At 47.2% G+C, this 21,326-nt stretch overlaps 1 protein-coding gene across 1 annotated transcript in view; it reads left to right on the top strand.

The window, feature by feature from the left end:
* The window catches only part of LOC144130107 (uncharacterized), a 49,627-nt gene extending 29,791 nt beyond the window's left edge, over positions 1 to 19,836 (top strand). The window contains exon 3 of the mRNA XM_077664125.1: positions 15,967 to 19,836. Within this exon, the coding sequence (XP_077520251.1) occupies positions 15,967 to 16,098 (132 nt within the window). The 3' untranslated portion in view covers positions 16,099 to 19,836. The remainder of the gene's footprint in view (positions 1 to 15,966) is intronic.
* Positions 19,837 to 21,326: the final 1,490 nt, after the last annotated feature.

Raw genomic sequence — 21,326 nt, 5'->3', positions numbered from 1 at the left:
GCGAAAAAAAGATTGAGTCAGCCAAATCTGACGATTCACCGAAACAGCAGGCACCTGGAGCTCGCACGTTTGAAGTGCAAAAGCCTATTGTCTGCTATAATTGCAACAAGGAGGGTCACATCTTATTTAACTGCAAACAGCAAAAGATGGCGTTCGCGTGCATGCGAGAGTCGGAGGAAAACCTTAAATTGCTGGAGCCATACATGCGGGACGTGGTGATAAATGCCAAGAAATTCAGAGCACTGCGGGATTCAGCGGCTACCATGGATGTTGCTCACCCGTTCTGTGTTTCTTCCACGGACTACACCGGCGAATGTGCCTGGATTAAGCAGGTCGCCAAAGAACAGGGTGCATGCTTGCCTATAGCGAAAGAGACTCTAAAGGGGACTTTTGGCAGGCTAGACCCAGAAGCGGCAGTTAGCGCAAACTTGCCGACACACTTGCCCTACCTGTTTTCGAACAAATCCGAGCAGCTGCTGAAAGAGAAAGGTCTCTCTTTCACCTCCGGCTTGGCTTGCATGGCGCTAACACGTTCTCGAGCGCGAGAGCTCGCAAAGAAACTCGACTACGCTGCGATAAATGAGCAGGCACTGAAGCATTCTCCTGACCAGCCGGGGGATTCTTGCAGGAAAACTGATCCGTCTAATCCGCATGAGCATGACCATGAAGGCGTTCCCGAACCAGCGGTAGCGCATGAAATCCAAGGAACTGCCGATTCCGTAGAGAATGGGGCAACAGGAACCAACGCGAAGGGTTCGACATTAACACCTGCTTCGACTTGTTCGGAGGAGTTGACTAAGGTTGATAAGAAAGCACTCATTGCAGAGCAGAAAAGCGACCCATCGTTACGAGCTCTAAGCAATAACGTGAGAGAGGGAGTTGCCAGAAAGAACATCAGCTTTCATGAAAAATCGGACATTCAGTACTTGAGATATTGCGACTCAATGGGACGCGCATATGAGCAACTCCTGGTGCCTGAGAAGTATTGGCGGCAGCTTCTAGAGCTCGCACAGGGAAATGCATGGGCGGGCCACCTGGGCATAAAGAAAACAAAAGCTAGATTAGCCCTCGAATATTACTGGCCTCGCTGTTAGAAAGATGTGGAACAGCTTGTTAGATCTTGCGACACCTGCCAGCGGGTCGGCAAGTCGACGAATAAATGGAAAGCGCCCATGACACTGGTTCCCATCATTACAGAGCCCTTTCAGCGTCTTGTAATAGATACTGTCGGCCCACTACCAGCGTCCAACACTGGTTGTCGCTACATTCTGACCTCACTGTGCGTGGAAACCAATTTCCCTTGAAGAAGCTAAGTTCCGCATGTGTTGTTGACGCCCTTTTGTCAAATTTCTCTCGCGTGGGGTTCCCTGCAGAGATACAAAGCGATAACGAGAGCGTCTTTACAAGCTGCTTGACAACAACGTTCTTTGAACGGTGTGGGATTAAAATAATCCGCCGTTCCATTCACCACCCTCAGTCAAATCCAGTCGAGCGTATGCACTCAGCGCTAAAGCGTATACTTAGGTCTCTGTTTTGAGCATAAGGGAGATTTGGAAGGCTGCATTCCAGCAGCACTCTTTGAAATGAGATCCGTCCCCCACGAAAGCACAGGATTTAGCCCCGCTGAACTAGCCTACGGGCGTGACTTAAGGACCCCGTTGCGCATGCTTAGGGAGTCATGGGAGGGTTACGGAGAGGATTCCTGTGTAGTGGAATACGTTTTAAAGCTACTGGAAGGACTTGAGAAAACCAGAGACCTCGTGGAAGCAAATGTCAGAGCAGCGCAGTCACTGTGTAAAATGTACTACGACAAATCTGCAAGTGAGCGCACCTTTCAATCTGGCGACCAGGTGATGTTGCTGCGTCCGTCAAGAAAGAACAAGCTTGAAGTGCAATGGGAAGGGCCAGCTAAGGTGGTGTCTAAGCTTTCGGACACCAACTATGAGGTAAAATTGAAGAACAAACACAATCGTATAATCCACAGTAATTTGATGAAGCCTTATGTACAGCGTCAGGCCATGGTTAACATGGCGCTGAACATGCCAGAGGAAGAGATCTCAGACATACCTTATGTCCCTCGTGAGGATGAGCAAGCAGCGAATGAGCTGCTAAATTCAATCTACAGAGAGCCACGTTTGACGGAAAGTTGAGGAGACATTAAAAACTTCGTCCGCGACTTTGAGGCGGTGTTTTCCAACAAGCCAGGAAAAACAACCCTCATCGAACACGACATTCAGCTGTACAGCGAACAACCGATCAGGAGCAAACCGTACCGTGTCTCTCCAAGACAAAAGAAAATCATTGGGACGGAAATCCGCCATATGTGTGAACTTTGCGTCACAGTGCCCTGCGAAAGTGACTATACGTCACCAATCATTATTGTAGAGGTTCCAGGCAAGGATTCGAGACCTTGCGTGGACTACCGGAGACTGAATTCAATCACAGTGGACCAGACTTACCCCATTCCGAACATCGAGGAGAGGGTTGAAACAGTCGCTAAATCAGAATATATATCCACACTGGATTTAGTTCGTGGTTACTGGCAGGTGCCACTCACTGAGCGCGCCAGCACGTACGCAGCATTCGTGTCCCCCGCAGGCACGTTTCGCCCTGTAATGTTGAGCTTCGGCTTGAAAAATGCTCCGTACTGTTTTTCAAATTTAATGAACCAAGTGCAGCGGGGACTTGCAGATTTCGCTCTCCCCTACCTTGACGAGGAGGCCGCTTTCTCACAAAACTGGGAGGAGCACATTGAACACCTGCGTATTGTGTTGAGCCTACTGCTTGAGGCTGGTTTAACGGTAAGGGCGGGAAAATGCCACCTGGGTTGCGCCGAAGTGAACTATCTTGGGCACGTGGTTGGACAAGACCAACGCAGACCTGCAGAACTTAAAGTGGTTGCCGTGGTGGAGTACCATCGCCCAACGACAAAATCAGAACTCAGGTCTTTCCTTGGCCTAGCAGGTTATTATCAACATTATGTAAAGGACTACTCTGATTTAGCCAGCCCCCTGACCGACGCGCTGAGAAAAAGTGAGCTTACCAATCTTTCTTGGGACCAAAAGAAAGAGAAGGTATTTTAGAGTCTGAAAACAGCCCTAAGCGAGCGTCCAATACTAGCAGAGCCACATTTCTCGAAACCCTTTATCATACACCGCTGGTTAGGCGCTATTCTTTGCCAGGAAAGCGATGGCAGGCACACACGGCCTGTCCTTTACTTGAACCCCAAGCTCAGCACGCGGGAAGAGGGTTATAGCACGTCTGAAAAAGAATGCGCATGCCTCGTTTGGGCTATTGACAAACTAGCATGATACGTCTCCTGGTCCCGTTTCACAGTGGAAACGGACCATTGCCCTTTGACTTGGCTGCACAATATGTCGCCCAAAAATGGTCGTCTACTGAGGTGGAGCCTGGCACTCCAGCACCACAGCTTCGAGGTTCACTACAAGGCAACCTCCACCGACGGTCTAAGCCGAGGCTTTTAGCTGGTAAAGATTCTATCAAAAGGGGATGTCCCCATATTTTTAGTTTTGGAGATTTATTTCATATTCTCTTCCTAATGGAAAGCGTATATCTCCCACTTTCTTTGCCATAATGTTGTTCACAATCAGGTAACATACCTAGGAGTACGTTTTCCTTCTTTCGGCCAAAGATAAGTAAGAACGAGTGGTGTAACGTACCTTGACTCTGAGGTATTGGGGCGGGCAAAATTGAACGCCACGTCGACCAAAACTACTCGCCTATAACCGTACAGCGTGCCCTCTAAGCACTAACCTGATATCATTTAACGAATTTTTTTTCCTTCCGAGCGCACCTCGAGTGCAAGCACACGCCTTGGACAGGCGCCATCACCAAAGTCTTCGTCGGGAGAAACTATGTGTTCATTCAGGCGAAACATTTGATCTCTTCAAGTTTTAGTTGAAATTTTTTTGCTAAGTGCAGTTTTGGCCCCGAGTTTTGGTCTGGCGGGATGAGTGGGTTCTGAGGGCGCTTGCTTTTGTCAGGTGTGGTTTGGCGTCTGTGATCCATTTTTGGCTAGCATTGCAGAGAATGTCCCAAAACGGCCACCTGACGAGGGGAAGCGATGCCGAGCTTCGGCATTGAAGGTCATCCGAAGACTCCCAGAGAACATCTGGTTCCTGGCACGCCCAGTCAGCCGAGCTACGTGCGAGCAGTTCATCTTCCGGGCGCAATATCTGGCGGTGGGGGTGCTGTTGTGCTCGCGCTCCCTTCCTGCTGTTGTGTTCGGCTTGGACATGGGGGAGGACTCCCTGAAAACCATTTCGAAGGTGAATGAGCCCTCTGGATGAAGCGCGGCTGCAGAAACATCGGGCGCAGCGACGATAATAGCGTCCCCACGTGTTCGTTCCGGTCATCAGACGACGAAGTACAAGATCAGTGTTACCTTCTTCAGTCACGCTGGGGTTGAACAATTGCCCGAGTGCCGCGCCTTCGACAGAGGTTCCGCGTTCCGGTCATCGGTACAAGATCTTTCAACCCCTGCTGGGAGACAGCCTGCATTCCTGTGTCACGCAGGCGCCTTCCGGGTCCACGTGGGCGCCGGTCCGGACACACGTGCGCGCCCACTTGGAGGCCGCGTGGACGACAACGTGACCGGGTCAGTTTCCTTTCCCTCGACCGAGCTACGAGAGAAGATCAGGACCGCCCTGCTGTGGGTGGTACCATCAGTGCCATCGTTTGATTGGACATCATTCTTCGAACTGTATTCCTCAGCTAGGGATCTGGGGAATATGGAGAGTATTTAACGAGCTGCTGGTTTGGTACCAGAGGAGAGCCTTCCTCTTGAGAGATACCCTTTGCTGAGAGACACTTCCGAAAAATAGATTGTGAAACAGCGCACAACCCTCATGAAGATAGCGGAGCTGTAAGTGCGTTGAAACGCAGTATCGAAAGCCACGCTGAGACAGAGGACGAAAGCTCAGTTGTAGATGAGCAGAGCGTTTCAGGGGTAAGCGCTCAGAGCGATAAGCAAGCCGTGGAGGAATACCTTCTGGGGAGCGAACTGCCCAACTCGGGGGCAGCGGAAAGTCCGCCTGTCAGCAGTGTGGAGCTGACACCGGGCTGCGAAGAGGCCAGTTTATACTTGGATGGACCCAATTTGGGGGCAGTGCAACGCCCGCCTGTCGGCTGTGTGGAGCTGACACTGTGCTGCGAAGGCGACGAGGCCAGTTTAGACTTGGTGGGAGGTTTCCGAGGTGCGATAGAAAAACTAGAAGAAGCTAGTTTTGATCGGGGGACGCGCAGTGCACAGCCGAGACGGAAAAAAAGGAAAAGGGCAAGGACCAAGACGAAACGATTGAAATTTCAGGCACTAAATTCAGCTGCGCAGACAGTTGCGAATGCTAGCCCACATGGAAATGCGGCCGAAGGGAAAGAAAAACCATCCCGCATTGGACGTTGTAATCTTGCAGCTACCGTTACTGGTCATGCGGCACGCGCAGGTACTTCTAAAGGTGACCGCAGTAAAACAGAAAGAGAAAACCGCGTCTTCCAAGCAGAACAGGACAGGTTTTTCAAAGAGCATCGGCTTACAGAAGGACCCAGACCACCCCGACCTGACAGAAAGGCGGTAAGGAAGAAAGATAATCTACCCGAAAGGTCAGAAGGCGCTAGATTGCCGGACACCCGGCGCATGCGAGCGCAGCGGTCGAGCAACAGAGACCGTGAATGCAGGCGTGTTCAGCGCGTGCTCTTGAGAAGGATGCGTTCTTCACTTTCCGCACTGTATTCGAGAGAGAGAGAGAGAGAGAGAGAGAGAAAACTTATATTGTAATTCGGGAAGGTTGCTCGAGCAACTTGGGTGGCACCCCTAGTCCAAGTCACCGCTGGCTTTCGCTGACTGACGGACTTGCTGAACCAACTTTAGTTGCTGATCCAGGGCCTCCTGGTCAGGGCCACCTCTCATTGCTCATGTGTCCGGTCGGACACAGTTAAGTGTTTTGGTTTCGCTGTGCATTCCCACGATATGTGGTAGAGCGTAGGGCAAGCTCCACACCAAGTGCATGTATTCTGATATTGAGTGGGGCTAATCTTTTGTAGGTTGAACAGCTTAGGAAATGTGTTGGTCTAAATGTTTCTCTAGTCTATGGCTTCGGAGGAGTCGAGTTTTTTGTGATGGGGTGGGTATTTTCTGCGCTCCATCCTAATATGTTCTAATCTGTCACCATAGGTGCTAGGCATGGGCGTGGGGTTGGGATGAGGATCCGCCCGGTTGGGTAAACCTCGGGCTAGATCGTTGGCTACCTCATGGCCAGCTAGTCCTTCGTGTCCAGGTGTCCATGTTAGTTTGTGTGTTTGGCTTAGTTTGCCAAGTAGCTCTGTTGCTCTTCAGGGAAGCCTGCCATTAAGAAAGTCTCGGCAGGCTTGTTGGGAGTCTGTTATGACGTCGGAGGACTCTCCTTTTTGGTCTTTGTGTTTGATGGTGATAGCTATTGCCAGAGACTCTGCAGAGGAGGGGCTTTCTGCATAGATAGACGCTTAGATAGCCGGTTTTAGTTGGTGGTCAATCGCAGCGACTGAGAACTTTCCTGGCTTGTGGTAGGCCCCAATGTCTACGTAGACGGCTTCACGGCCTTTTTCTAGCTGTTTCTGAAGTGCCTTTGATATCGCTTGTCGCCTGCCTTGCTGATGAGCATGATACATGTGACTTGGGATTGGGCTAACGGTGATCTCCTGGGTTCTCTCGGCTATTCGAGGAAGCGCGCAGGGCGACAGTGTAGCCGAGCTTGCTTGGGGCGAGAACAGAGAGCAGCTTCTCGCGATGGTCTCGGTCCTGTCGCCCAGAGTCGGTTATCGGCACTGCATGGGCTACCAGGGCTTTTTGAGCGCGTCGAGGGGCTGTGGAGATGACTGTAGCAATCAGGGATGGCTTTCTTAAGCTCCCTTTTGTCACGAGTTGACAGCAGTACAATCAGTCAGAGCGCGACCCCGGCGGGCTCGTCTGAAATACTAATCCTTTAAACGCGGGGATGGTAAGTCAGCATTCACCCCGCGTAGCCATTCACAGTAGCTGTTTTTTATTCTTTATTTTACGTGCGTGTAAAATCGGGAAAGGAAAGGCTACTTTGTCTCAGGTTAAATATTTGGATCTGATCAGGTGTTACTGTTTTCTTAACACTTAAATAAAGGTAATTGTGCCATTGAGTAAGAAATGACGTGTGTCAATTTGGGATCCTCCCAAGTAATAAGGCACTCACAGGAATGCAGCGAAGGCAGTTCCCGAGTAGGCGATGAGCTGTTTGCTTAAGTAGAACCGTTCTGAGCAAGAAAATTTCTTTGTGTTTGAAAATTTGGCACAGGTTTGCTTTTATATCTTTAGTAGATTCAGACATGTAGGACTTGGTAGAGATACCAAGAGCTTTTCACTACATTAGCGGCAGTGTTGCTAATGTCAGGCGACGGCAAAGAAAGCACGGATATTTGTGCCCGTTTGAGTACTTGCGCTTAGCGGCGTTTGATTAGCTACCCGGTTTTAGTGTTCAGAGACTAAGCGAACAATGTGAGGCTGCAGAATTCTGCCAAGAATAGCTGTAGCAGCTTTCTGTACAGGTCATAGTGACGAGGTGCATAATTGACTAATTGAGTTTAAGAGGAGTCTTTCGCCAGTACGGGAATGAGTGTGGATTGCGATGTGCAGTCGCATCTTTCTGAGTTCAACTCGAACAGTTGATTATTAGTCTCGAGAGTCAAGCTTCTTTGAAAAGAGCGAGTGGATTAATTTGGGCGTGGGCCAGATATTAAGCAGACTATCGATATTCGGGTGGTACAGGGAAATCAGAGCTTTGAATGATAACCAATAAAAATTCTAATCAAAAATTTGTAGGCTTTGGCACATCACCGCTTATCGTACATCCTGGCAGTCGGTATTTGGCGACCTCTGATGAGGCGCGGACACTCGCTTTGACCTTAAATTCGGGCAAAATTGAGGTGCCAGTTTGTTTTTTTGGTGTAGTGTCATTATTATCATTATTATTGTTTTGCTTCCAAATTTGCTACCCCTCTTCAAGTCGTGAACCGCGAATGGGGCTTTGGCAGCGGATTTGGCAGACATGGAAGCAGATCATAGTAGCCGAGACTATTGCTGTCAACTACAAAATTTTGCGCTTACGTTTATGCCGGCAATGCAGTCGTATTGCATAACAGCCTGGCGGCTCTCGGGTGAATTTCGGGCACTGCCTGGGGAGTGGCGCCATGTTGACTGGTTGGTTTCGACTAATGCCTCCATTTTGCGAGGCTTAGGACTCTGTTCTGTGCTCGCAGAGAAAATCAAGAAGGGCCTCCCACGCTACAACTCAAGTCCATCTCTCCTCGGCCAGTGATTGTGACCACTGGCCGATCGAGATTCTCCTGGCCACGGAGGAGCTGTTACGGATGGAGAACGCCAACATTCCAAGAATGTTCAAGCGACTGGGAGTCATCAATCGACAGATGCTTCAAGGGGCCGTCGGCGTCGCTGCGGCTCCACGAATGCGGGTGGCGGCGTCAACGAGAACCCCCCCCCCCCCCCCCCCCTTTGTATACGGGTTAAATGGTCAGCCGCTGCCTGGGAAGATTTCTCGGGACCACCCGGGACATAACGACCTCGTTTTCCCCTGTGTCCGGAGGGGCGGAGGGCGGTGCGGTTCTGCGAGTCACGGCGGACGCGGCTGTGTTTGATTGAGCCAACGACGCCGGAATGCTCGTGCTTCGGAAAAGACCTCGTCTTCTCTTAAGTGTCTTCCCTTAAGTGGAACCATCTGCGCAAGTACAGCGGCGGCCTATCGTTCCCAAGGAGCGCTGTGCAGTGCAGGTGACTGACCTTCGACGCCGATTTGGCCCGCATTCGTGTTTTTCATCACTGCTGTAGGGACAGCAGACCATAACTTGCCAGAGGTGACGAGAGTGTGTTGTTGGGGACGTCCTGGCAGGCACGTGATCGACACACGTGATCGACATCACAGTGATTGGACGCATTTTTATTTAAATAAATTCTCAAACTAGGCCAGGCCCTGGGGACAGGAGACCCTATTTAAGCCGCAATCTGGCATGTGATAAACCAGCTTCAGATTCGTTTTTTGAGCTCTGTAAAAAATGTAAATAAACCGTTTTCAGTCTCTTCCCCACCTCGAAGCCCATCTCGTCTCTTCGTCACCCCGTAGCAGAAAACTCCCGATCCGGAACCCGTGCACCTCGGCTTGGCGAGAGACTGCCCAGGCAAACCAGGAGCCCGCATCTAACAACTGGTGGCAGCGGTGGGATCGAAGCGCAATCACCAAACACTGGTGGTCTGATATGAGATAGAAGCCCCATCCTAACAGTGACCAGTCCGACCACGCCCACCTTACCAGAGTTGGATTTTGCCATCCTGATTAGTTCTTGGCTAGAACCTTCAATGAACAAACAAGTTAACACTCGACTCTCAGTCCAGAGTGACAGTTGATCAGTTGAGAAAGGCGGCGGTAAGATCTTCGTAGCTCACGCATATTCTACCGTGTGGCTTGCCTGCTGGCCATGCGAGCATGCGAGTTGCAGTTGCAGTATATATCAGTGGCACCGCAAAACTGTCTGCGCTTCCACTAGGCTGCATCCTTCAGTAGTGCGCATGTATGCATCAAGGTGCGCCTGAAACGCATTACAGATCCAGAAAAAAGCACTGCTCTTCGCACGGGGCATCCTGCGGAGGGCAGCGCGCACCCACCATTCCGCTGCGCCCGTCACAAGAGAAGGGCGTTTCCCTGCATTCTTCGCGGAAGACGATGCGCCTAGCTGTCAAAACCAGGAGCCGCGGCAGTGCAGAGTGAAAGGAGCAGCTCTCGTTTGAAATTCAAAACGACAGCCGTAGGACTTCGAAAATGGCCCGCTCCGTTCGGAAAGACAAAACCAATATCGAGAATGTGCTGCTCTCCTCTGTAGACCGCAGTCGCGGATGTGGCAGTAAAGGTTGCATGTGCCGGGTTCGTAAGCACGATCTGTTTCGTCAAGCAGTGTCTGGAAAGAGTATTCCGAGTGTGCGTGTAGAATTTCCTTACAAAATGTCAACGTGGCACGCGCTGAAGAGCTCTAACCCTACAAAAGGCTACTCGGCATACTTCGAGTAATCATCAAGTCCGGCTTTTTGGGACATCACTTTTATATATCAGGCAACTGTGGAATACTGCAAGATGCTGTTATGAACATAGCGATGTGAATGGTTTATCCTTCCGATGCGTAGCAAAATCTTGTTGTGAACTATGTCCTGCGCTCGTGCCGAGTTAACCACTCGGCACGAGCTGCTCTGAAAACCAATGGAGCGCATTTTTGACCATTATTGTAAAGCAACTGTGAAATATTTAAGATACTTGCATTAACATAGTGATCATCATCTTCAGCCCGACTACGCCCACTACAGGACAAAATCCTCTCTCATATCTAAAAAAAACCTGTCCTGTTCCAGCTGCGGCCACCCTATCCCCGCAAACTTCTCAATCTTTGTGACTGCAGTGGTCTAATGCTCTGATACGTTGCAAAACCTTACCTTTAAAGTTAGTCCTGGGCTCGCATCGAGTAGTTAACACTGCCATGCAAAATGAATAGGCAGCGTATTTGACAATAAATACAAGACTATAAGCGGCCCTAGGAGGGACATGCGGACATACTGACTTTCGTGGTGCAGTCTTACGATATGAATAAAAATTGCGGGCATAAACAATTTTGCTTTCAAAAAATGCGCTTGTACATAATTCGCTCGGAGGCAACACTCTAGATCATTTCTTAACATTCCTGAGCGAGCAAAGCCTCCTCTTTTCTTACTATGGATTAGCAGGGGTTCCGAAATGAAACTGAAGAGAGAAAGAGAGAGAGCAATCCTTTATTCAGAAAATAGAGAGGATGAGTCGGCGCAGTTCGTGAATGCCGGCATCTTCTTGGTCCGCGTCCCTAGTCCGGGATGCCGCAACATTCCGCCGCCTCGCGAGCCCGGCGTGCGAGGGCAGCTTGTGCCGTCACACCCGAGGAGGAAGGTCTCCCAAGCCACCTTAATGGAGGTGGGGTATAGAGGGAAGTGGGGACTAGGTTGACAGGCCACACCATGCGGGATAGAGAAGAGAGCTCGTCGCAGTGTGGACACAAAGTATTCACTCTTGGGTCATAACGAGCAGCCATGGCGGGACAACAGTAGGCGTTAGTCTGTAGCTGTCGCAACATGCGTTCGTCTGCCTTCGACTCCCCTTTGCTGGTGGAGGGAACTAGTGATGCCTGTCTGTAATAGTCGGCGATTTCTCGAAACCGCAGAAGTGGTCGGTTGGGCTCATTGGTTGCGGAGGACGCGGAAGTAGGTGCCCGGAGGATAAGTGCTCGGGCAGCTGCATTCGCAGCTTCGTTACCACGGAGTCCCTGGTGGGCTGGCGCCCACACGATGCGTCTAGGCCTGTGTTCGGAGTCTTTAACGGCGTTGTAGAGTATATCATTGAGTACGACATTGTTTACGATGGTGGGCAGCGTCGCATATACCTACAGCTATGGTAAGGCACGAGTAGCTGATATTCCTGCTGTTCTCTAATCCTACTTTCGTGTTTGATGCATTATCTGAAACGACGACATCGCACGAGTTGTGGAAGATATTCAAAGCAAAAGTTCTTGAGTAGTAGTAGTATTAAGTGGTTTTATTAAAAATATTAATAAACAAGGAAGGGAAAGATTTTTGCTAGCCCCCGCATCTGCCATCGATACTGAAGCACCTGAGCTGGGACAGCGGAAGTAAAGGATAGCAGGCAGAATGGAGAAGTGAAATGAACGAGGTGAGAGGACAGGAAGAAAGGAAACGGGGAGAGGTGATGTACAAAAAACTATTTGCACAATAATAAATATATGCAGGTTACACGCGCGATATGTTTATGATAAAGTGATAAGAACACACGCGCACAACACTATGTAAACTACAGCTGGAGTGGGGCGTCCAGCTGCTAGTCGTCAAATTCTTTAGCTACTGCAAAGGTATGTCCCTGGATGGAACTTGACGGCCCACCGAAGCAAAAGAAAACCACAGTTCAACAATACCCTGTGCAGAGGAATCGAATTGCTGCGAATTGCGCAGTGCTCCCGGTCCTCTTCCCAGTGCATGTGCGACTGAGTTCTGTAAATCTTTGCGAATAATTTATCTGAAATCCATAAAGCAAGGTGCACTGCCTTCTCTCTGGAAATCAGTCAATGTAGTGCCTGTGTGCAAATCTGGCCCTGGCAATGTGGTTTCTAATTATTGTCCCATCTCTTTGAAAAGTATCGTTTGTAAAGTTTAAGAGTATGTGCTTTTCACTAGTATTATTAACCATACATGTACATTCATTCCTTATTAATTAAACACGAGTATCTATTTTTCAAAGGTTTTTCCTATGTTACACAGTTGACTGAGCTAATTCATGTTGAGATAAAGGCCCTTACTAAAAACTGTGATGAAATTAATGGAACACAAATATCTTCAGTATCTAAGTACAGGTCGTCATCATCATCAGCCTGACAACACCCACTGCAGAGCAAAGGTATCTCCCATATCTCTCCAATTAACCCTGTCCAGTACCTGCTGGCCACCCTATACCCTCAAAGTTCTTAATTTCACCCGCTTATCTAAGTTTAGCCGCCCCTGCTACGCTAGCCTTATTCGGAATCCACTCCGGTACCCTTAAGGACCAGCAAATGTCTTGCATTCGCAGTACATGCCCTGCCCAAGCCCATTTCTTCCACGTGATTTTGACTAGGATGTAACCAACCCGCGCTTGTTGCCTGGCCTACTCTGCACTCTTCCTGTCTCTTCGTTTTACACCTATGAGTTTCCTTTCCATAGCTCGCAGCGTTTTCCTCAATTTAAGTTGAACCCTTTTCGTTAACCTCCATGTTTCAGTCCCATAGGTGAGTACTGGGAAGGTACAGCTGTTATATAGTTTTCTCTTGAGGGATATTGGTAAACCACTATTAACATTTTTCTGTGTTAAAATGCATTCCTCGTTTCTCACTCCACTGGGCTACTTAAACAGCGGACACTTAAATGAGAAACTTAAACAGTGTACATACATGAAGGTGACCGTTCGTTCAGGCTGGTGAGCACTTTTAAGAAGAGCATTAAATGTGCGCAACGTTATTTCAAAGCAGGTATCTTTATCAAACATTCTGATAAATGCATGTCGTAATGCCACACATACCCTTCAGGCCCTCAGCTGGGTGGGCATTTCACGAACCTTCACGAAGCTGAAAACTGAAGCCACAGGTCACGACATCGCATAAAGTTATCTTCCGGATTTCCGGATGCAAAGAGAGTCGATGCATACACTGGTCAAACTAGGGCAGCACTTCGCGGTTACTGCTTTGAAAGCTTCACTGTGCGTTATAAAAGGACGAAATAGTCGTCTACAGATCGAATGATTTTAATAACGCTCATGCCTATTTATCTGCTGGTCCTATGAGCCCAGAGGTAAAATACCACTCCTATCAATAGCGTCTGCCCTTACGAAGCTAGTGAGGCGAGGTTTATTCGCCTGTGCTTTTGCAAGGCCCTACAAAAATCTTGTGATCATCGGTTTCAAGAAAGCTTTTACAAACAGGTAGAGAATCTTCTTGGAGCAGACTACCGCTTACATCATTTGATCTCGGTAGCTGGGAGCATCATCAAGAAAAGCGTAGAAAATACCCCATTGGTTCGCAATAGAAACGACTGCCAAAACACCGTCACAATGTTCCGCCAGCACACAGTAAGCCATTGATTTAACTAAGTAGGCCGCCGCGCAGGCGTGGACGTGGTTTTTCGGCGCCTAACAAGCTTTCCTTACTCTCATCATCATCATCATCATCATCATTATCAGCCTGACTACGCCCACTGCAGAGCCTCTCCTATGTCTTCCCGATTAAAGCTGTTCTTTTCCAGCTGCGGCCACCGTGGGCTCGCAAACTTGTTAATCCACCCACCTCACTTTCTGCCGCCCTCTGCTACGCTCGCCTTCCCTTGGAATCAACTCCGTAATGCTTAAGGAGCAGCGGTTATCTTGCCTTCGGATTACATTCCTACCAAGACCTATTTCTTCCCCTTGATTTCGAATAGGATGTCATTAACCCACGTTTCTTCCCTCACCCACTCTCCCCGTTTCCAGTCTCTTAACGTTGCACCTATATTTTTTTTCCATAGCTGGCTTCGTTCTCTTTAACTTAGGCTGAACCCTTTTCGTTAGCCTCCAAGTTTCTCGTCCATAGGTTAGCACCGCTATGATATAGCTGTTTTATAGTTTTCTTTTGCGGGATATTGGTGAACTGCCATTCATGACCTGGTAGAGCTTGCCATATGTGCTCCACCCTATTCTTATTCTCTCTATTTATTTGCCTCTCATGATTCAAATCAGGGGTCACTACCTGCCCTAAGTAGACGTTTTCCCTTACCACTTATAGCACCTTGTTACTAATTGTGAACTGCTGTTTCCTTTCGATATATTTGAACATAGCTTTGGCTTTCTGCATATTAATTTTTAGGCCCGCCTTTGTGCTCTGCTCAACTCATTATTCATGCTTTGCAGTTCGTCTACTGGGTGACTTAGCAAGACAATGTCATCAGCGAATCGCAGATTACTTAGGTATTCTCTATTTTCAGTTATCTCCAACTGTGACTTATCCGAACTCTGCTTGAGAGTAAATAATCGACAGGTTCTTCGAGGCTGCGGGCAGCCGCATGGTAATCCATACGTTTCAGTGCCACCGATGTCGTCAATTCAGTGGCCTTGTCCTGTGGAAAAAGATTTCTCGGTGAAACTAGACGGTGTATGAATATCACAATTAAAGAGCATACAAGCAAGGTCAATAACAGTGCGATTTCCAGGAATCTTGCCAACTACTGCGAGAAATGGGAAAGTAACACTCCCACTTCTTCATTAGAAGAATACGTCATTATCATCGTTAAAAGATGAAATCGCACATCCACATCCACAGTGCCTACAGGGATGAGGCCATGGAACACTGAAAGCAGCTGTTCGTACATCGAGTTGTGGAAATGTTCAGAAAGCATTTCTGTGCTGCTTCGCTAATATTATTGAACGATAATAGGTTAGTATTGAAATTAATGAACGGCAACCAAGTTTTGTGATAAACAAGGTGTTGCGAAGCCTGTTCGGTTGCGTCAAGAGGGTGGCGCGACAGCGTGCTAGGTGCAGCTTGGCTGTTAAACACACGCGTAGCGGCTCTTCTCCAACCACCGGGTCCCTGACCTTTAACCCGTGCGCACACGACAAAAAGGAAGAATTCTGAGCGAGCGATTAACATTTCCCTATATCTTCTAAATGTACAATGCAGTACACTCTTAGTGCGAACACACGAGCGCATGATCTTCCTTTGGGAGGGCCCCTGCATCCGACACGGCTGCGCATCAAAGCGAAATGGCAGATGGCGTAGAGCGCCGCGTACAGGTCCACCTTCTCCTGCGCCACTTTCCTACGATAAGCGGCTGTGTCGAGCACGCTGGCCCTAGAGAGTGCGGCCACGCACTCGTCCGTTCGCACTAGGAATGGACGACCCTGTACCTTGACTCAAGCATCAATGTTCGTGGGTTTTAACACCTTGCGCGACAGCAGTACAAAACTGATTGTTGCTACTTAGACGTCATTTATAGGAGATAGCAATGTATGACGTGCGAGAAGGGTATTATAAGCACTTGCTAATTCATGGAGTGTTTCCTGAACCACAATGACCCCTTAGCTTTGTACGTTCATTTAGCAGTGTTCGTGTTTAAATTGCTTACACCCAGATCTGAAGCTTCGGCTTCCATCCGGCCTACCACGACGTGAAGTAACTTTGTTGTGTCGCCTGTGGCTTAGTGTAACTTTCACCAACCACTACTCCTTCTTAATAGGTATGGCTGACAGGCGTGCATGCGCCATCTGAGGGTGTGATGAGACTATAGCCCTCATTTTTTGTGAATGCCCTGCCTAAAGCGCCGAAAGACCGTCTCTCTGCCGTGCACAGGAGCATCTGGACCTGCGGCCACTGAAGGAAACGAAGATTCTCGGTCACTGGCCCCGGTGGTCGTGGGCAGCGAAGGCCTCCAAGGCACTGCTCCGCTTTTTGAAGACTTCTGGCCTGCACGATAGGCTCTGACATTACTGGACGCGATAACTTTACATAGTGACTTTAATTTCCTGCAACTGTATTTTCTCCTTCATCTTTTACTGCCCTCACCCCTTTCCCCCCGTGCAGGGTAGCAAACCGGCTATTCGTCTGGTTAACCTCCCTGCCTTTCCTCCTCCTCCTCCTCCTATCAGTACTACCCTAATATAATGTTATATGCACTCTGTGGGCCATGATGTGCAACTGGGTGAGTTTTTCCATCTGTGTCCTGCGTTTTCAGAGATGTCTGCATTGTGAGCCACTTGATTACAGCGTAAATGCAATGCAGGAGCCCTTTGTACAATTTGGCGCTTAACCGGCACTTTGTTCACTTCAAAACCTTTTCTCATTTCCGATATGTCTATGATAGCGTTAGTACAATTTCAGTTTATGTTCAAAGCGAGAACACATTTTTAGGTAGCGTTGTCTTAATACATTTTGAATTATTCTCTTTGAGCCCAGCCGTGAAGCTGTTTTCTACATTTATTCTGTGTTTTTGTGCTGTTTGAATTGCAACCTACTTGTTTATATTATGAGTGCAGTGCAGGTGCACTTATCGGTTTTAATGCTTGAGTTCCACACTGTTATACTTTGTCACCTTTGAGACTGTTCTCCTCAACAGTATTTCAGCGATATTTATGCAATTTATATTCTATGCAAACTTACACAGGCAGCCAGCTGTTAGTGCATGAACATGTCCGAAAGGAAATTTGAAACAATAAATGCCATACTCTCGCTGCAGACAATGTAGCCTGGGTGATGAGGCGAAGAGAGAGAAGAGAAAGCTGCTGTAATGCATTGCGGTGTGGAGCTCTGCATTGCTGAACAACTAAACAATGCCTGGAATAGACTGAACAAATAACACCTTTGATGGAGGTGTGGGTTAAACTGTAATATATCTCTCTTGTCTAAAACGGAGCCACAGGCTAACAGAATGGCACCACTGCCAGTTGAAATGCAAATCAAGACTACCAGTACTTTCAGCGACCCACTGGAAGCGTCATCATAAACAATCTACTCTATGTAAAAATGCTGAAGATTGATGAAGAGTTCTCCGACCACAAGCAGGTGAAGAAATACAAACAGTGGGTTGCTACTAATTTAGATGCTAATTTCAGTCCTGAATCATGAAACCACTCTGAAAGTGGAATCGCTTTTTTACAGAAATCAGTGTTTTGCTGAAATCGTCGCGAAAAAATCTAAATTACTGAGTGACCCTTGCGTAAAAATTTAATTACGTCATAGAGCTGTACGCAAAGGGGAACTCAAGTATTTCTCAAGAAAGCAAATTTGCCCATTCCACTCAGCTTGTCAAACAGCCAAATAGGTGCACGTCAAAGTCCACTAAAACGCTAGATGTAATACTGACGACTGACCCGGAATTGCTGTCTCCTATCACCCATTTGCCCGTAATTACTGGCCAAGGTTTGCTTCACTTCGATTTAAAAATTTCTTTTCCGCGCTCACCGGTGAAAGTTGAGCAGATTAGGAACTACAGGAAAGGTAATTAACGCTATTAACGAGAAACTTTGTCGATACTGGGACACGTACATCAAATATTTTGAACTCTGTTCTGTACAGCAAGACTGGAATTTGTTTGCCGCGAAAGTTACTGAGCTCAGCAACATGTTCATTTCATTCAGATGTATTAGGAGCAACGTTAGAGCCCCGTAGTTTAATAGAACACTCGCCCGCATTTCTAACAATAAACAGCGGCTCTTTCATCCAGCTAAAGCTCGAAACATGCATAATCGATGCGACGCCTACTTCTCAGTTTATAAAGAGTCATCATCATCATCATGAACCTGACTGCACCCACTGCAGTACAAAGGCCTCTCCCATGTTTCTCCAATTAACCCTGTCCTTTGCCAGCTGCACCCACCCCATTCCTGCAAGCTTCCTAATCTCATCCGCAATCCTGGATACCAAGGATCATTTCTTTAACAGCACGTTGCAAAATATGTTAATAAGCAATCCAATGAACTTCTGGTACATTGTAAACTTGAAAGATTATAGAGTAATTTGTCGTCACGATGATTCTGGAGAGCCATTTCCGCCTGATGATTTTTCCTGTGTTCTGAATACTCGAATGAATTTTCATCCGTGTCTGTAGAATATGTTCTGTATGAAAACCCAGAATTTAAGTGTTCTCGGATGTTGCCAGTTATAATTGCTCCTGGTGGCATTACAAAAGTAATTGTTTCCTTGAAAATCTCATCATCTTTGGGTTCTGATAACATAAATTCAAAATTTCTAAAGCAAACAAAAGTGTGGTCGTTTTTTTTAGCAAAAATTTTTCAACAGTCTTTTAAACGCGGATAACTACCCCTGCAATGGAAGACCGGGAAGGTGGTTCTGTTGTATAAATCAGGTAAAAGATACTCACCTCAAAACTACAGAACCATTTCATTAACAAGCGTTTCTAGCAAAGCGTTGGAGCACGTGCTGTTATCCTATATCTTTAACTTCTTAGAAGAGAACTCATTCTTCACGCATGCGCAACATGGCTTCCGATGTTCATTCTGCTTTGCAACACAGTTCTTGGTCTTTACACATCGTTTTCATGCTATTCTTGACGAGCACTCCGATATCGATATCATTTTCCTTAACTTCTCCAAAGCATTTCAGAAGGTTAACCAAAAGCTACTAAAGTTTAAGCTGTCTCTTCTGAAGTTAGACACTAAATTTCTTTTTTAGATTGCGTGCATTCTTACTAGCCGCCTCCAATACGTAACAGTTGACGGCTACTATTCAAACCTAACTAAAGGGACATCTGGCGCCCCTCATGTTTGTTTTAGGTCCGTTGTTTTTCCTCATATCTGTTAATGACCTTCATAATTGTGTGACAACTTCGATGCATATTTAAGCTGACGACTACTTTGCTTATCGGGAAGCTTGCAACGAAAATTATATAGAAATTTTACAGTCTGACATTGACAGCATTGCTAATTGGTGCCAAATATGGAAAATAGAGCTTAAGAGAAAAAAAGCAAGTTAATGCGTGTATCACGTCGCGGCACGCATCGACCAAAGTACCACCTGAATAACACTGAAACGCAAGCCATATCATCGTATCGGTACTTAGGTCCACTCATAACTTTAACATTAACGTGGCAAACACATGTTGATTCAATAATTTGCACCGCTAACCGCAAACTCAGGTATCTACGTCAAAATTTCAGCAAGGCCTCAGTTTCATGAACAGTTCTAATTTTTAACACTCCTGTACGATCCAGACTAGAATACGCCGCTTCCATATGGGACCCTAACCAAGCTCACTAATGGCAGTCTCCTGAACTTGTCCAGAACAATACAGCCGTTTCGTTCTTTCTATCATCGCACATCAAGCGTAGTAAGCATGAAGAACAGCCTTTCATTAGCTGGTTTTGTCTATGCGTAGAAATTTCTGTCGTGTATGACTCTGTTACAAAGTATACCATCATTCAACTTCAAGAAAGCAGCTCATTCTAGAACCCTCTTATCGCTCATCACGAGTTCACCACAGACACAAGGTTGGATATATTCGCTGTAACACATACGCATTCTTTCACTCGTCTTCAGCACGTACTTGCGGCGACTGGAACCACCTCCCAGCTTTATCCGCTTTTAAATTTGTTGATCACGTGGCCTAAGTGCTGTAACGACTTTTTGTTTATATTGGTCAAACGAAGTCTCAACGTTTTGATCTTGTTAACAATAATGCTGCGTAATAAAAATCATATGCTTAAGCAATCGGTTTTGTATTTTTCCTCTTTTTCCATGGCTGTGTCCCGTTATGTTTTCGTACTTGCGAAAGAACCAATTTCAACTGTCCGTTCAGTTATCTAAATTTTTTCATTGTCTTTTTGCTAATATTATGCAGTGTTTTTAATAGTTTGTCATTGTTTACTCTAATATTCTTGCAGTTCGCTTATTAATACTGTTTTTCTAAAAGTCTTAAATAAAACTTGCTGCTCTTCGACGAAGATAACTCACAAATGTTTGTCTCCGCATATTCATTTTCTTTGCATGCAATACGATTTCAACTCCACTCCCCTCTGCAATGCTTCGGCGACTGAGGGTATTGTAAAAATAAGATAACAATAAGGACATCAGCGAAAGAGCCTACAGTTTTACTAACCATATATAAAGTTAGAACTCCACCACAAACACAAGGTATTGCTAAGCATGAAGCGCTGAAGCTGTGCCCTATGGTCAGGCAGCTGGGCAAAGTAACTTGCATTGCGAGTATTGGCGCCGCTGCACCTCTGTCTATGGCCAGCATAACCTGCGAAACTGCATGAGGAACCCTCCCGGTACAAGGGCAACAGGCGCAAAGGGAATTGCATATCATAGTGAAGGCACGCATGACACTTGCTCACTTCAGCTGCTCGCTGCAGGCAGTGCCGACTGACCCTTCCACTGCTTGCAGCCCAACTTTACACGCACTGAACTTCAACAAACACTGACTATATTGTTGTTGTACTTGTTGGCTTCATAAAATGGTAGTGTGCCCTACTTACCGACAACTTCATCTTTTGCGCCTTCATTGTGTCTACCACACTAGAGCATCCGCGGGAGTACGCGAACTGCCCGCCGTCATCTGTACCCAATTCTGCCACAAATCTGTACTGTTTGTTGGTTCACGCACAAAGTGGCTGGAACACAGCTTTATCAGTTTGCTTTGTGATGCGAGATACAACCAGACTTATCACGAACAATCACAACCAAGCGCAGCTGCTTCCGCATTGTTCCAGATTGTTTTAGTTGCTTTGGAGCCTTATCTTAGTGGTTTTTGTCAGTTTCAAATTGACCGCAACCGATAGGGACAGGCGTTCTCTTCGACGCCCGCCGAGCACGCTTGTTGCTATCGCCTCCGCTGAGTCATTACGTTCTTTGTGGGTGCAGGTCTATCCAATAAAAAATAATGGGGCGCTTTGGTTATCTAAAGTGTGATGAGGCGAAAGCCTCTTGAGCTTTATTGCTGCCCCTATCACTGTTAGTGTGTTGAAACTACTAATCAAAGACTATGTGATTGTTATGAATTTTTGTACTGTCTTTATTCTAGTGAATCCTATTCGGTTAGGTCCATTTGTACTTATTCCATTTCTACTGCACCATTGATGACGTCGTCGTTGACGTTGTCACTTTGCCTGACAGTTACAGTGTGATAGAAAAGCGAGCGGACACGCTGGCGAGTCCAAGGCTATCTAGACATTTTCCTAGCGTTGAGTCCATGG

This window comes from Amblyomma americanum, chromosome 4 (genome assembly GCF_052857255.1).
Source record: "Amblyomma americanum isolate KBUSLIRL-KWMA chromosome 4, ASM5285725v1, whole genome shotgun sequence".
Taxonomy (NCBI): domain Eukaryota; kingdom Metazoa; phylum Arthropoda; class Arachnida; order Ixodida; family Ixodidae; genus Amblyomma; species Amblyomma americanum.
Note: the sequence above shows the minus strand (reverse complement) of the source record. Positions and strands in the feature narration are given on the sequence as shown.